The following is a 15,160-nucleotide window of genomic DNA, read 5'->3' on the forward strand; positions in this document are numbered from 1 at the left end:
CAGGAGGAGCTAAAGCACCTGTGCGATGTCACCCAGCCAAGGCAGGCTTAGGACCTGACTTTGGTGGTTCTTAGGCCTGGCCAGTGTCTGCACACCTGTGGGTGAGAGGGAAGCTGGCCTGGAAGGAACACAGGGAAGAAGGGGAGGGGAGGTCCCCTGAGCTGCCCCCCCGCCCGGGACCGAGCAAGTGTCCCCTTTGCCCAAGTCAGAACATGTCCTTGTCTTCAACAGGACTGAGTCTGAGTGTATCTGTTGTGTGATCGTGAACACATCCCTCTCCCCGCTCGCCTCTCCGCTTTCTCATTTGTACAATGGGCCCAACCAGGTGGTTCTGAGAAGTCAACGGAAGTGCTTAGCAAGAGGCTGCTGCCGTCACTGTCGCCGTGGTCCTTGCCCTGCTCCGCTCTCCCTCTGCCTCCTGCTCCTCCTCCTCAGCCCCAGCCCCTCCTGGGCCAAACTTTAACCTGAAGGAATCCAGACTGTGTCCCAGGACAAGTGGATCCTGGGCAGCAGGGGGGCAAGTCCAGGCTGGTGGAGCGGGGAGGAGCTGGCGGCCTGGGGAGGCAGGAGGAGCCCGCCCCCTCTCTTCTCTGGGAGTCCTTCCCTCTGCCTCCTCGCGGAGGAGAGGAGTGCACGGGAGGCTGCGGTCACAGGGTAGCTGCCACCCGGGGTCCCAGGCTGCCGGGCTCCACCACTGACCCTCGCTTGCTCTGTCTCCAGCTCACCATGGCCAAACGGCTGCAGGCTCGCAGGCTGGACAGAATCGACCACAACCCATGGTGAGCCGGGCAGGGCTGGGGAGGGAAGCGGGCCGGGGGCGGGGGGGGGCCTGGGCTCGCAGGCAGGACGGGGCTGGTGGTCCCTGGGTCTGCAGTAACTCAGTGGTACCCAGGATGGCTTTGGAGTCGGACAGGAGATTTGCAGCCACAGCCCATGAGAGGCGAGACCCCCAGCAGCCAGCTTGGGTCCAGATCTCAGCCTCACCCTGCCTGGCTGTGGCGTTTGGGGCCGGTGACTCACCTGCTCGGAGCCTCAGGTCCCCAGCTGGAAAATGGAGATAATTCCGTTTCGCCTGAAGGGTCTTGGCAGAATGAGGTGAAATACTGTGTGAGCGATGGCCACTACCCAGGCACCACGCTGAGGGCTTTCCAGGGATTCTTTTATTTCACACTTAGTACAGAACAAGCAAAGCTAAGGAATATAAGAAGGTAAGACATAGGCAGCCCCTCACCGACACTTGCAGAGGTTAACATCTTTTCTTTATTGACTTATTCTAAATATGAAAGACATATGTGCCCCTTGTCACTAATGATACGATAGATGCAATGGAAGATGTGTGAGAAAGTTTTAAGGACCTTCCTGCTTCCCCCCCCAACCCCTGTTCCTGGCCCACCCCTCCCTTGGCCAAGGGCATAGAGCTACCTCTATATGTGTAAAAAAAAAAAAAAAAAAAGGCTGTTGTTTTTACCAAGAAGAGGACCATGTTTTCTTTCAAACTCCCCTCCTATACAGCAAAAATGTTTTGCAAAAATCTTCCACCTCCATCTTCTCTGATGCACCGTGGTCTTTGGGATGGGGGAGCCAGGCCCAAAGGCCCCATAACGTCCAACTGCCCTCTAGGTTGAGCCTCCAGGTTCCTGCTCCCCAGGTTGCCACCCTCGGTCCTCTCTGTGAGGCAGGTGGGCAGGCTTGTGGCCCATTTTGCAGATAAGGTAAAGTCCAACTCAGAGGGAGGAAATGACTGTCTGGGAGAGACAGGAAGAATCTTTTCTGACTCACAGACCCAGCAGACTCTTAAATCTGTCACACCCATTGTAAAGAAGGAAGGACTGAGGCCGGGAGAGGCTAAGTCTCATGCAAAGGCAGGGCAGAGCAGGAGCTGGTCTGGGAGGAATGCACAGGACAGGGGAGGAGTGCCAGGAGGGATGAGGGCCACAAAAGGCCCCAAGTTCCTGCTGACCCCAGGGTGGTGGCCTGAGGATCAGGATCCTAGGGGCCCAAACTATAGGGCAGCCGGTCTCTGTAGGGTATTTGAGCCTGACTCCCCCGTGCCAGCCACCACGGAGCAGCCACCACCTGACGTTGCATCTTAGCTCTGCCTTAGCTGCTGTGTGACTCTGGGCAGGTCACTGGCTTCTCTGAGCCTCAGCAATTCTGTGTCTTCAGAGACATTGTGGAGCTCTGGAGAGAAAATGACCAATTTTAGACATAATGATATTTATAGTTATGCAAATTCAACTCCACCAAGCCTGACCCCTCTGCCCCCAACCAACCTGGAACCACATACCAGCCTCTTCATCCAGCCTCTCAGCCTCTGTCCCAGTTTCCCTGAAGAGGTGGCCATCAGGCAGGGCTGGAAGAAAGGTGGTCGGGACCAGAGATGGCAGATGGCAGGGCTGGTGGGGCCCCAGTCTGTCCAGGGTAATTGTCAACAGCAGAACTGTTGCTTTAGACAGATGTGGACCCAAAGGCTGCCTGTGCTAACTGGGAGCCACTGGGCAAGTCGCGCGAACCCCAGCTTCTCCGTCCCTGCTGTGACCGAGGAGCAGAACATGTCTCATAGAGTGTGGTACTGACAGACACGTGAACGGGTCATGAGACCCATTTAGGGGCGCTTAACAAGTATTTCTCGAGACTGGAGGTGGATAAGATGGGAAATACTGCAGTGGATCACCCCGGAAGGAGGACATTGAGTCCATGTTTGTGCTCTACAGAGTTTGAGATGTTAAAGTGATTTCTTACTATGGATCCTGGTGGAAAGTTGGAAAGCCCCTAGGCTAAGACATGTGATCAGCTTGGAACTAGTTATGACCACAGGTCTCCAGGCCAGGGTGGATGCTGATTATCCAGTTTTCCTAGAACAAACCCAATGCCTTGCTCACCCGGTCCTGGAAGCGAGTGGAAGGCCAGGTCCGGGTGGAGGGTTGGACTGGTACCCACCCTCTGTGTGTTGCCCAGGGTGGAGTTTGTCAAGCTGGCCAGTGAAGCCGATGTCGTGAACTTGGGCCAAGGCTTCCCAGACTTCCCGCCCCCGGACTTCGCCACGGAAGCCTTTCAGCACGCTGTCAGCGGGGACTTCATGCTGAACCAGTACACGAAGGCATTTGTGAGTCTCCCAGCCCTGTTGGGGGTCCCCGGACATGAACCTCTGAGGGGGTCTGGGGGAGGAAGGGACAGATCTTTCTGGGCAGCAGGCCTCTCTGGGTGTCAGAGTTCTTGGGGCAGAGCCTCAGGAATTCAGTTCGGCCATGGTTCAGTGTTCACCTGCTGTCTCCTTTGTTCCGGGCCCTGGGACACTTATGATCTGGGGGGAAGACAGATTAAAAAAAAAGCATGAGCTGGGAGCTTATGGTCTAGTGGGAAAAGCAGACTAAAAACCAAAACAAAAGCAGAAGACAAAGGTAGTTGATATGCTGTGATGGAGGAGAATGGGGTACTTGGGAGCAGGAAGGAGGGAATGAAACCTGGGAGATCAGGGAAGGCTTCCTGAAGGAGGTGACCCCTAAGCTGAGCCCTGAAAGACAAGCTGCTGATCGTTTTGACTCTAAATCCAAAGTTTTTCTCTAAAGAATCACAGAATAAATATTTACCAGCCCTTGGAGTAGATTCTTAAACTTTGGTGTGCACCTCTGGGGATAGGGGGGTAAGTTTCCTCCAATCCCACCATCCAGAGATAACCACTAACAATTTGCTACTTTGCTGAGTGTTTAGACTTTGGAACTTTTAACTTTAAAAATGCTTATATAAACACAAATGTGTATGTGAGATTTGTGGTTTTTAACACAAATGGACTCATACTGTAAATAATATTCTGTGACTTATTTCACTAAATAGTATGACATAGGCATCTTTCCATGTCAAAACAGCATCATTCTTTTTCTTTATTTTTTATTGAAGTATAGTTGAATTACAATGTTGTGTTAATTACAACTGTACAGCAAAGTGACTCAGCCATACATGTACATACATCCTTTTTCATATTCTTTTCCACTATTGTTTATCACAGGATATTGAATAGAGTTCCCTGTGTTATACAATAGGACCTTGTTGTCTGTGTATTCTATATATACCAATTTGCATCTGCTAATCCCAAACTCCCAGTGCATCCCTCTCCCACCCCCGTCACCCCGGGCAACCACCAGTCTATTCTCTCTGTCCCTGATTCTGTTTCTGTTTCATAGATAGGTTCATTTGTGGCATATTTTATATTCCATGTATTAGTGACATCATATGGTATGTATCTTTGTCTTTCTGACTTACTTCACTTAGTGTGATCATCTCTAGTTGCATCCATGTTGCTGCAAATGGCATTATTTTGTTCTTTTTCATGGCAGAGTAGTATTCCATTGTGTATATGTACCTCATTAGCCTCTTTCTTTTTGATGGTTGCATAGTATTCCATTGCCTAGATGTGCCATAATCTATTTACCCAGCCCTACGCTGGTGATCTGGTTTGGCTATCTCACTATTAAACAATGCCACAGTGAATGTCTCTTTGTGTAGCCCCAACACATATGTGAATATTTCTCTCAGATAAATCCCAAGAAGTAAAACAAGAGAATCAAAGGGTGTATGTGTTTCAGCCTATTCTAGATATTGTCAAATTGCCCTCTAGTAAGGTTTACTTACACACCCAACAGGCTGGTCTCAGAGCTGGCAGGAATGTTCATTCTTTTCACATGCATATTGGGCCTCAGCACTTTTTCTTTCCTGACTGACCTCATTTTTTTCATTTGAGTATATATCTTTGTCTTATTGCTTTGAACGAGCTCTTTATATATTAAGTATCTTATCTCTTTTTCTTATGTTGCAGTGTTTCTCCCTTTGTCTTCTAACTTTGCTCATGGAATATTTTGGTGTACAGAAATTTTTCAATTTTATACAGTCAAATCTGGTTTAGTGAATTATTTAGTTAAGTTCTAGACCTTAGGTTTCAGTCCCTTGGCTTAGCCTGGAGTGTTTTGTAAGTGTCCTCAGCAAACAAGTATATGAATCCAATCTTTCTCTCAAAGTGGGGTGCTTCCCAAGCTGCAACGTAAAGTCCTATTCCTGCACTTCAACTGGCATGACCTTGGGCAAGTCATTTCCTTTCTCTGGGGTCACTGTTTTTCTACCAGTCAAACAGTGGAGATCAAATAATACCTCTCTTGCGAGGCTGCCAAGAGGATCAGATGGCATGAAAGTACTTCTTAAACTTAAAGGGAGGTGTTGAAAGTGTGGAGTTGCTGCTATTTTCAGGGCCCTTTTGGACCATCCTCCATGAAGACATGCACTCTGTTTCGCCACCAATCCCAGCCCTGGATGCTGGGCCTGGCACAGAGCAGGCTTCCTGCCAAGTGCTGGCATCTTAACTAAAGTTGAGATGAAAGAACTCACCCCACAGGAGCTGACTCTGCCCCCAGGCTTGCTGCTGGAAGGTGCTAGAATTGCCTGGATGCATCTGAGCGGGAGGGTGGGCCCAGGCTGAGCCAGGCAGCTGATTCCTGCTGTCCCGGCAGGGTTACCCACCCCTGACAAAGATCCTGGCCAGTTTCTTCGGAAAGTTGCTGGGACAGGAGATAGACCCGCTCAAGAATGTGCTGGTGACTGTGGGTGCCTATGGGGCCCTGTTCACAGCCTTCCAGGCCCTGGTGGATGAAGGGGACGAGGTGAGTGGGCAAGACCAGGGCTGGGTGGGGGGTGAAGGGTCAGCGTGATGCCAACCCCAGCAATCTGACCTTGTACCAGGTCATCATCATCGAGCCCTTTTTTGACTGTTACGAGCCCATGACATTGATGGCAGGGGGTCGCCCTGTGTTTGTGTCCCTGAAGCCGGTGAGGATGCTGGTGGGGGTGTGGGCGGGCAGAGGGGTCCAAGGAGTGTGCTGGGTTGAACCCCGGGAGGTGGGAAAGAAGGAAGGAGGTGAAGGAGGCCAGTTTCTCCAGGATGCGGGGAGCAGGGTCCAGAGCCCCAGAGGAGAGACAGTGGGATCAGATGCCTGGGGGGGGAGGAAGGCCGAATCCCTTGAGATGAAAGTCAGGTGGGTAAGTATTGCCACCCCCTCCCATCTGCTCTTGCAGAGCCCCACCCAGGAGGGGGAACTGGATTCCAGCAGCAACTGGCAGCTGGACCCCACGGAGCTGGCCAGCAAGTTCACGTCTCGCACCAAAGCCCTCATCCTCAACACGCCCAACAACCCCCTGGGAAAGGTACCTGAGAGACCTCCTCCAGGGACCCCTCCAGATTGGCTCATGTCCCTGCTGTTACTCACGCGCTGCCGTGGGACCTCAGTTTCTTTGTCTGTGAAGTGGGAGGGCTACCTGCGATGCGCTCTGGGGACCGAGGCTCCCAGGGGTCCCAGGGCCTGGGGCAGGGATCCCCAGGGAAGGTATCAAGGCTTGTGTGGTAGAGTGGGCTGGATGCCTCCACGACTTCCCCATGAACTTGGGCCAGAGACTTCACCTCTCCAGTTTCCTCATCTGGAAAATGGGTACGTGACAGAACCGATATAAAGGAAGACCGAGCCTTCCACCTGTTTTTCTCCTTTACTGTCACACAGTTATCACACTCACAATGCTTCTGACACCAGACATGTGGTATTTTTCCCCCCACACTAAGCAATTCTGTGAGACCAGCTGGGTGTCCCACAGGTCAACTCAATTTAATTCAATTCTGACACTATCTACCTGGAAGTGGTGTCAGATCTCACAGGTTTAAGGGCTCAGTCTCACAAGACTCCCCCCCACCCCACTCCAGACACCAATCACAAGTCCAGGTTGTCACCTGTGCTTCTGACCTAAATCTGAGGTGCCCACAACCCCCTTCTCAGTTCCGTTAATTCGCTGGAGTGGCTCACAGGACTCAGGGAAACACCTACTTACAGTCACCAGTTTATTAAAGAGTATGATAAAGGATACAGATGAACAGCCTGATGAAGAAACACGTAGGGTGAGGTCTGGGAAGTTCCCGAGCACAGGTGCTTCTTTTCCTGTGGAGCTGGGGCGCATCAGCCTCCTGGTACCAGATATGCTCACCCACGTGCACACTCTCTGAACCCTGTCCTATTGGGATTTTTATGGAGGCTTCAATTATCAACTCCATTTCCAACCCCTCTCCCCTCATTGGAGAAGTGGCGGGGGAGGGGGAGGGTGGGGGCTGGAAATTTCAGGCTTCTAATCACGGCTTTCTTGGTGTTTTTGGTGACCAGCCCCAATCCAGGAGCCCACTCAGAGTCACCTTATAAGAACAAAAATGCTTCTAGTGCTCTCATCACTGAGGAATTTACAAGAATTTCCAAGCCCTATGTTAAGGTCAGGATCAAAGACCAATTATTAGAGCAAGAGATGCTTCTAGTGCTCTTACCACTTAGTAATTTACAAGGATTTTAGGAGTTCTGTGCCAGGAACCGGGGCAGAAACCAATATGTATATTTTTTCTGTCGTCTCACAACTGACCTCACAGGGTGACTATTGCAGGGATAGGATGGGGCAGAAAAGCCCTCAGCACTGGCTCTGGCTGTGTCTTTTCATCTCTCTGAGCAGACCTCTCTGTTTGGGGACGGTCCCTGCAGGTGTTCTCCAGGGCAGAACTGGAGCTGGTGGCCAGCCTGTGCCAGCAGCATGACGTGGTGTGCATCACCGACGAGGTCTACCAGTGGCTGGTCTACGATGGGTGCCAACACGTCAGCATCGGTGAGCCAAGCCGGCCAGGGTGCCCCCGTTCCCCTGGAGATTCGTGGCAGGGCCTCGAGCCCAATCTGGGTGTCAGCGCAGGCCTGGTGATTAGGACCAAGGGGTCTGGACCCACACAGGTCAGGTGACCTGGGGCAGTGACTTCACCTCTCTGAGGACGGGAATGCAGTGGCACCTGCCTCCCGGGGTTGTCATCGAGGGTGAGCTCAAATAAGCCCTGCAGATAGCTTAGCACAGAGTGGAGTCCGCAGCGTTGAGAGCCTGGGTGCCCGCTGGGGCCCGGCCACCACCCCTCCCCTGCCCCCGCCCCCATCTCAGCAGCTGCTCTCTTTGGCCTTGGGCAGCCAGCCTCCCTGGCATGTGGGAACGCACCCTGACCATTGGCAGCGCTGGCAAGACCTTTAGTGCCACCGGCTGGAAGGTGAGTCAACGAGGGTCAGGGTGACCCCTCCCTCTACAGTCTTTGGTAGGAGAGGCGGGCCTGGGAACCCAGAAAGGGTTTGGTCAGGCCCCGAAGGGCCTCGTCCTCTACCTGTGTTCCTGCTCCAGGTGGGCTGGGTCCTGGGCCCGGACAGTCTCCTGAAGCACCTGCGCACTGTGCACCAGAACTCCATCTTTCACTGTCCCACGCAGGCCCAGGTGAGGGAGGGCGGGGGGGTAGAGCAGCCGGGCAAGAGAGGAGTTCGGGCTGGCTCCAGGGTCAGGTCACTCTTGACCCGCTTGTCCCTCCGCCCTCCCCAGGCCGCAGTAGCCCAGAGCTTTGAGCGGGAGCAGCTGCACTTTGGCCAAACCAGCAGCTACTTTGTGCAGCTCCCACAGGCCATACAGCGCTGCCGTGACCACATGATAGAAAGCCTGCAGTCTGTGGGCCTGAGGCCCGTGATCCCCCAAGGCAGCTACTTCCTCATCACAGACATCTCGGACTTCCGTGAGTGGGACTGGCCGGGCTGGGCCGGGTGTGGGGCCCTGGAGGCTGCCTGGGGCTCAGCGTGGCCTCTGTCCCCCAGAGAGCAAGATGCCCGACTTGCCTGGCGCTGCAGATGAGCCCTATGACAGACGCTTCGTCAAGTGGATGATCAAGAACAAGGTGGGCTGGGCCCCTGCCACGGCCACCGTGTGTGTTTTACAGGCTGTGCGCTGCTGAGGGTGCCTGACCGAGGGCTGATACGCCAAAATCCAGCCCAGCTGCTGCTGTGAGCCGTGGTACAGGGTTGCATCCGTTTCAGGGAATGGGAGCCTTTTTTAATTTGCTCAAGTATGCCTTATGGGCTGGCCGGAATTCCTGCCCTCTTAGGGCTTCAGTCTTCCCATCTGTACAGTGAGAAGTTGACCCATTAATTCTGAGGTCTATCCAGCTCAGAGCTATGATTCTAAGACATTTATTCTATGGCTCTGCCCTGACCTGCCGTGTGATCTTCCCCGCCCTCAGCCTCCCTCTCCCCTCTGTACATCAGGAGGGACTTGGAATGATGCTGTGGGATGCTTTTCCTCTGACCTTGACACAGCACTGGGAGGTGCCGCATTGAAGCTAATTTTCCTTCTCCTACCTCATCATGGAACCTCTCTGACCCCCTGGACCGCCCCCCCCAGCCCCGCCGAGGCCTGCTGGGCTGTGGGGCCACTGAGACACGGGCTTCCTCCTCCCCAGGGCTTGATGGCCATCCCGGTCTCCATCTTCTTCAGCGTGCCACATCAGAAGTTCTTTGACCACTATATCCGGTTCTGTTTCATGAAGGTAAAGGACAGGGCTGGGGGAGGGAAGACCTCCCGAAGCCTGCCCAGGCCTCCTGGGGGTGTGGGGAGAGAGGTAGGACCTATCTGTGTTGGTTCAGGATGAATCCACACTCCAGGCCATGGACAAGAAGCTGCAGAAGTGGAAGGATGAGCTCGAGCCCTGACACCACCCCCTGGGCCCTTCCCTGCCTGGTCCCTGCACACTCTGCAGAGCTGTGTCTTTGTCTAGGTTTCAGCCATCCCCAGGTTGGAGGTAGATGGTACTGGAGGATCCCTTCTCTGTAACAGAGAATGACCCCAAGGAGGAGCCCCCCCTTTTGAGCCCTGACTGGCGCCTCTCCCTGGTCCTCCCTGTGCTGGGCTTTATGGTCTTGGGTCCCCTCTGGCCTCCCCAAACTCTGCTGGGACTCAGAGGGCAGAGTGCAGTAGTGTACTGGCCTTGGGTCCCAGTCCTGGCCCCAGCCAGGCCTCAGATATCCCTCTTTCCTTATCTAAGCTTGATCTTGGGAAGTTACCTTTAGGCTTGAGTCCTCAAGCCAGTACTTTTTGCCCTTAATAAAGTTTTAAGTTATTCAGACTTATTGGCTGCTTCTCTCTGCTTCACACCCTGGTGCTAATTGCTGACGGGAGCCTAGTCAGCATGGAAGGCACTGCCCACCTCCCTGAACCTCAGATCCCAGACTGTCTTTGTACAAATGTGTTTTGAGGCCCAAAGAAGGGCAGGAACTTGGGACTTGTCCGAAGTCACCCAGTTAGTTAATGGTAAAACCAGGCCTGGGGGCTCAGATGGTATTTGCTGTTGGGGGTGGGGGGGGGGTGTGATGGGACCTCAGTTGAGTGGCTAACAGGGAAGACACAAGCATTTGCATCCCACATGGATCAGAGTCCAGGCCAGGATTGCCAGGGGTTACATAACTAGACAGAAGGGGAAAGGAATGTCACCCCTAACATTTATTGTACACCCCAGCACACTGGCCACATGCATGCCCCCCATCTCATTAAATAACAATGTGAGACAGGAGTTACTGCCTCCATCTTACAAGAGAGGAGACCACTTTGGAGGTGAGGGTGAGGCAGGAGATAGATGGGCTTCAGCTTAGACATTTACAACTGGCCTCCTGTTTATATTTCGTGGGGCAGGAAAAAGTGGGTTTCAGACCAGACACTTACAACTAGCCTGCTGTTTGCATTTCCTGAGACAGGAGATAGGTGGGCTTCAGGTTAGGCATTTAAAATCAGCCTCCTGTTTGCTCTCCGAAATGGAAGCAATGACAGAGACAGGGTACATAGCCAGGCTTTGTCTCTTGCGGATGTCTTAACATAACAGTCATGGCAAGAACAAAGACGGACAAAACCTTGTTCGGATAAAGGATTGAGGGATCTCCGCTCCCGCCACTTCTTGGGGCAAGGGAGACGCTACGCATGCACAGAAAGGCTCCTGGGGGGTCAAAATCAGGGGACAGCTCCAGGCCGTAATGAGTCTTGCTTCTCCCAGATGCCTTCATGGCAGGATCCATCTTGACGGAGAGGTGCGTGCGCACCTATGAGGAGGGTCCTGAGACTAATCAGCCAGGAGGGACAAGGCAAGATGATTAGCCAGAAGGAAGACAGACCTGGAAAACTGCCCCCTTGTAAAGGATTTAAACTTCCCAAAGGCGTGCCTCTCTCTGAGTTCTCCCGTGTGTCTTTCCCCACGTACTTTGCTTTTCCAATTAAACTTTTACTTTTCTCCTTACCTTCTGCCTCCTCTCCTGAATTCATTCCTGACAAGGCAGGCAAGAACTAAGGACCCAGGCCCTAGCCTCTGGTCCCTGTGGTCCAGTGGTTAGGACTCCTGGCCCCAGAACTAAGGTCTTGCTTCCAGCTTACTGCTGTGTACCTTTTCATTCGAACTAAAACAATTTTATGATGCCGAATTTTTGAAAAGAAAGAAAAAGAATTATCAGGCTTTTAGAAACTAGAGCACAGAAAGAGTAAGGTCATATGAAATTTGAAAAGTTAAATATTGTTATAGTTTTAAGCAATTTGAAGACTGTTGGATGAAATTATGTGTCATTCATTCAGGTAATAAACATTTGATGAATACTTGCAAAAAAAAAAAAAAGAAATCAAGGGGACTCGCCTGAGGCCATCCAGCTGGTAAAGGTAGAAGTGGGATTTGATTCCAGGGATCGGCCTGCCAGTGGAAAGCAATGCAGCTCCTGAAATCATTTGGGAGGTGGTACCGGGGACTTGTCTTGAAGTTGCATTTGCATAGCAAGCTCATGGGTTTTGCTCATATCAAAACCCGGTATGATGGGAACATATAGTATAATAAAACATATTTGGTCTTTGTCCATGGTTCTTAGCACAGAGCTCCTAAAACCCTTGGAATTTCACGAGTGATAGCAGTGTCTTTTGTTACTCAAAATGAACTCCTTCAACCATGTGATTAGGGGGTCAGAACTTTCAGTCCCAAACCCAGACTCCAGGGAGGAGAAAGGAACTGGACATTGAGTTCAGTCACATGGCTAACGATTTAATCAGTTGTGCATATGTAATAAAACCCCACATAAAAACCCTGGATCAGTGAGGCTCGAGGAGCTTCTGGGTTGGTGAACATAACGATGAGCTGGTAGGCTGGCCCATCCAGAGAGGGCATGGAATCCCTGCACACTCCTCCCGCAAGACCTTGATCTCCAGGCTTCCCTGGTGGCACAGTAGTTAAGAAACCACCTGCCGATGCAGGGGACACAGGTTTCATCCCTGGGCCGGGAAGATTCCACGTGCTGTGAAACAACTAAGCCCGTGTGCCACAACTACTGAGCTCAAGCACTGCAACTACTGAGACCCCTACGACTACTGAAGCCCCCGCACCTAGAGCCTGTGCTCCACAACAAGAGAAGCCACCGCAGTGAGAAACCCAAGCACCGCAACAGAGAGTAGCTCCCACTCTCCACAAGTAGAGAAAGCCTGCGCGCAGCAACGAAGACCCAATGCAGCCAAAAATATAATAATAAAATAAAATAAATAAATTAAAATAAATAAATAAAATTGAATAAAATAAGAGTAAGTAAAAAAAAAAAAAAAGACCTTGGTGTCTATACTTCTTCCATTTGGCTGTTCCGGATTTGTATATCTTCTATAATAAAACTGTAATTGTAGGTATAGCACTTTCCTGAGGGCTGTGAATCGTTTCAGCAAAGTATTGAATTTTAACGGGGGGAGGAGGGCAGTCATGGAAATGCTGGAATTTGTGGTCAGCTAGGCAGAAGTGTGGGTGTCTGGGAACCCCACTTGCTGCTGGCATCTGAAGTGGGAGGCAGTCCTGTGCGACTAATCCCTTAATCTATGAGGTCCATGCCAACTTGTCAGAATTGAAGTGTAGGGCACCCACTTGATGTCAGAGAATTGCTGTTTGGAACATACTTGATGTTATGACATAGGACGCTTTACTTTCTTCCTTTCCAAACTATGACTTTATACTACTATCACCGTTCCAAAGTCAAGATTGCAAAATAAAATAACAACTCAGGGACTTAGGCTTGGAGCCCCTTAGCCGTACTACACATAGCCTGATGATAAGAGAGTCCTCCAGGGGGTAAACCCATAGATTATTTGGATAGAATCACCCTGACCAAAGGTTTCATGTCTCATGAACCAATACAGAATCTGCCCGTCACTCAAATCTATGGCTCTACAGAAGCTCCAGATCTTAGACTGAGTAAGCTCAGCCAAACTGAGGTGCATAAATGACTTGGCCTTTCATTCAGATATGGGAGAGGGGGGAACAGTGAAATAAACATAACCCCTGTAATGTTTTGTTTCTTAGATAAACTTATTTATTTATTTTTGTCTGCGTTGGGTCTTCGTTGCTATGCTCGGGCTTTCTCTAGTTGTGGCGAGCGTGGGCTACTCTTTGTTGTAGTGCACGGGCTTCTCATTGCGGTGGCTTCTCTTGTTGCAGAGCACAGGCTCTAGGCACGCGGACTTCAGTAGTTGTAACTCGAGGGCTCTAAAGCGCAGGCTCAGTAGTTGTGGCACACGGGCTTAGTTGCTCCAAGGCATGTGGGATCTTCCCGGCCCAGGGATTGAACCCCCGTCCCCTGCAATGGCAGGCAGATTCTTAACCTCTGCCCCAACACCTGTAATGTTAACACACACTTTGAATTAGAAATTAATCTCTCCTCCACTAGATTGCAAACTCCAAATCAGTATCTGCTTTTGCTCACCATTGTGTCCCTGGCAGTTAGCACAGGGAGTTCCTGCCTCAAAATAGGATCTGCGTGATAAATATTTGTTGATTGAATGAACTTTGACTCAAATTTAGTTAGAAAAGAAAGTGTATCTCATTCCTTGCTGGTAGGAATGCAAAATGGTATAACCACTTTGGAAGACAGTTTGGCAATTTCTTTTCTTTTTTTAAAATATTTATTTATTATTTATTTGGCTGCGCCAGGTCTTAGTTGCAGAATGCAGGATCTTCGTTGCTGCATGTAAGATCTTTTAGTTGCGGCATGCAAACTCTTAGTTGCAGCTTGTGAACTCTTAGTTGCGGTATGTGGGATCTAGTTCCCTGATCAGAGATCAAATCCAGGCCCCCTGTATTGGGAACGTGGCGTCTTAGCCAGTGGACCACCAGGGAAGTCCCAGTTTGTCAATTTCTTATAAAGCTAAACATAGTCTTACTCTTGGATCCAGCAATCAGACTTCCAGAGCTATTTACCTAAATGAGCTGAAAAGTCATGTCCACACAAAAACCTGCACATGAATATTTACAGCAGTTTATTCCTAATTGCTGAATACTGGAAGCAACCAAATGTCCTTCAAAAGGTGAATGGATAGACACACTGTGGCATATCCATACAACGAATAGTACCTAGCAGTAAAAAGAAATGAGCTATCAGGGACTTCCCTGGTGGCACAGTGGGTAAGGCTCCATACTCCCAATGCAGGGGGCCCAGGTTCGATCCCTGGTAAGGGAACTAGATCCCACATGCATGCCGCAACTAAGAGTTCACATGGCACAACTGAGGAGCAAGCCACAACTAAGACCTGGTGCAACCAAATAAATAAAAATAAATTTTAAAAAATTAGTATTAGTATCTTCAACCTGCTATAAAAAAAAAAAGAAGAAGAAGAAGAAAGAAAAAAAGAAATGAGCTATCAAGCCACTAGAAGATATGGGGGTGATCTCGGAGAGACCGCAGTGAGCAGGTCCTGAAGAGAGATCTTAGTTCCCTGCCCAGGAATTGAACCTGGGTAACCAGAGTGAAAACCAGGAATCCTCATCGATAGACCACCAGGAGCTAGAGGCTAGAAGAAAAGGGGCCCTGACTCTTTCCCCCATTTAAAAGCAAGACTGTTTTGAGGAGGCAAAAACTGTAAAAACAGGTACAAAGTTTATTAGTGGAGACATAGCACAACGTATGAGAGAGCACACAGAGAAAGTTTTAAGTCAGAAGCAAGGCAGAAATGCACACCCAGAGAGAAATTGTATGGGCATCCTTTCTAATGAGCAGGAATGCAAAATTACTTATATAGGACAATTCTTCTGGGTCTTTGTTTACCTTTGGCCAATTATCTCATTTCTTTTTTCACAACTAACTGGTCCTAGGACCCTCCCCAAGATGCATTTGCACAACTTTTCACTAAGATAGATCCCACCGCAGAGACCTGTGAGTGTATGTCCACACTTATGGGGTGGTGCCCCCTCCCTTTTTGACTCCCAGGGAGCCTTCCTGTGCATGTGCAGACAGGGACGTTTTCCTTGACC

General features: G+C 50.6%; 1 protein-coding gene across 10 annotated transcripts in view; it reads left to right on the forward strand.

The window, feature by feature from the left end:
- The window catches only part of KYAT1 (kynurenine aminotransferase 1), a 33,221-nt gene extending 23,241 nt beyond the window's left edge, over positions 1 to 9,980 (forward strand). For 4 of the 10 annotated variants that reach the window (XM_057720504.1, XM_057720509.1, XM_057720508.1 and 1 more), the window contains 12 exons: positions 721 to 779; positions 2,959 to 3,106; positions 5,499 to 5,648; positions 5,728 to 5,814; positions 6,061 to 6,189; positions 7,551 to 7,671; positions 8,016 to 8,092; positions 8,221 to 8,310; positions 8,413 to 8,599; positions 8,679 to 8,758; positions 9,320 to 9,406; positions 9,504 to 9,980. In XM_057720504.1, coding sequence (XP_057576487.1) covers positions 721 to 779; positions 2,959 to 3,106; positions 5,499 to 5,648; positions 5,728 to 5,814; positions 6,061 to 6,189; positions 7,551 to 7,671; positions 8,016 to 8,092; positions 8,221 to 8,310; positions 8,413 to 8,599; positions 8,679 to 8,758; positions 9,320 to 9,406; positions 9,504 to 9,569 — 1,281 coding nt within the window. In that variant the 3' untranslated portion in view covers positions 9,570 to 9,980. Of the gene's footprint in view, positions 1 to 720; positions 780 to 867; positions 2,570 to 2,958; positions 3,107 to 5,498; positions 5,649 to 5,727; positions 5,815 to 6,060; positions 6,190 to 7,550; positions 7,672 to 8,015; positions 8,093 to 8,220; positions 8,311 to 8,412; positions 8,600 to 8,678; positions 8,759 to 9,319 lie in introns of those variants that run through there. The other 6 variants (XM_057720503.1, XM_057720505.1, XM_057720506.1 and 3 more) reach the window with 4 other exon arrangements.
- Positions 9,981 to 15,160: the final 5,180 nt, after the last annotated feature.

Source organism: Hippopotamus amphibius, chromosome 2 (genome assembly GCF_030028045.1).
Source record: "Hippopotamus amphibius kiboko isolate mHipAmp2 chromosome 2, mHipAmp2.hap2, whole genome shotgun sequence".
NCBI classification, from domain to species: domain Eukaryota; kingdom Metazoa; phylum Chordata; class Mammalia; order Artiodactyla; family Hippopotamidae; genus Hippopotamus; species Hippopotamus amphibius.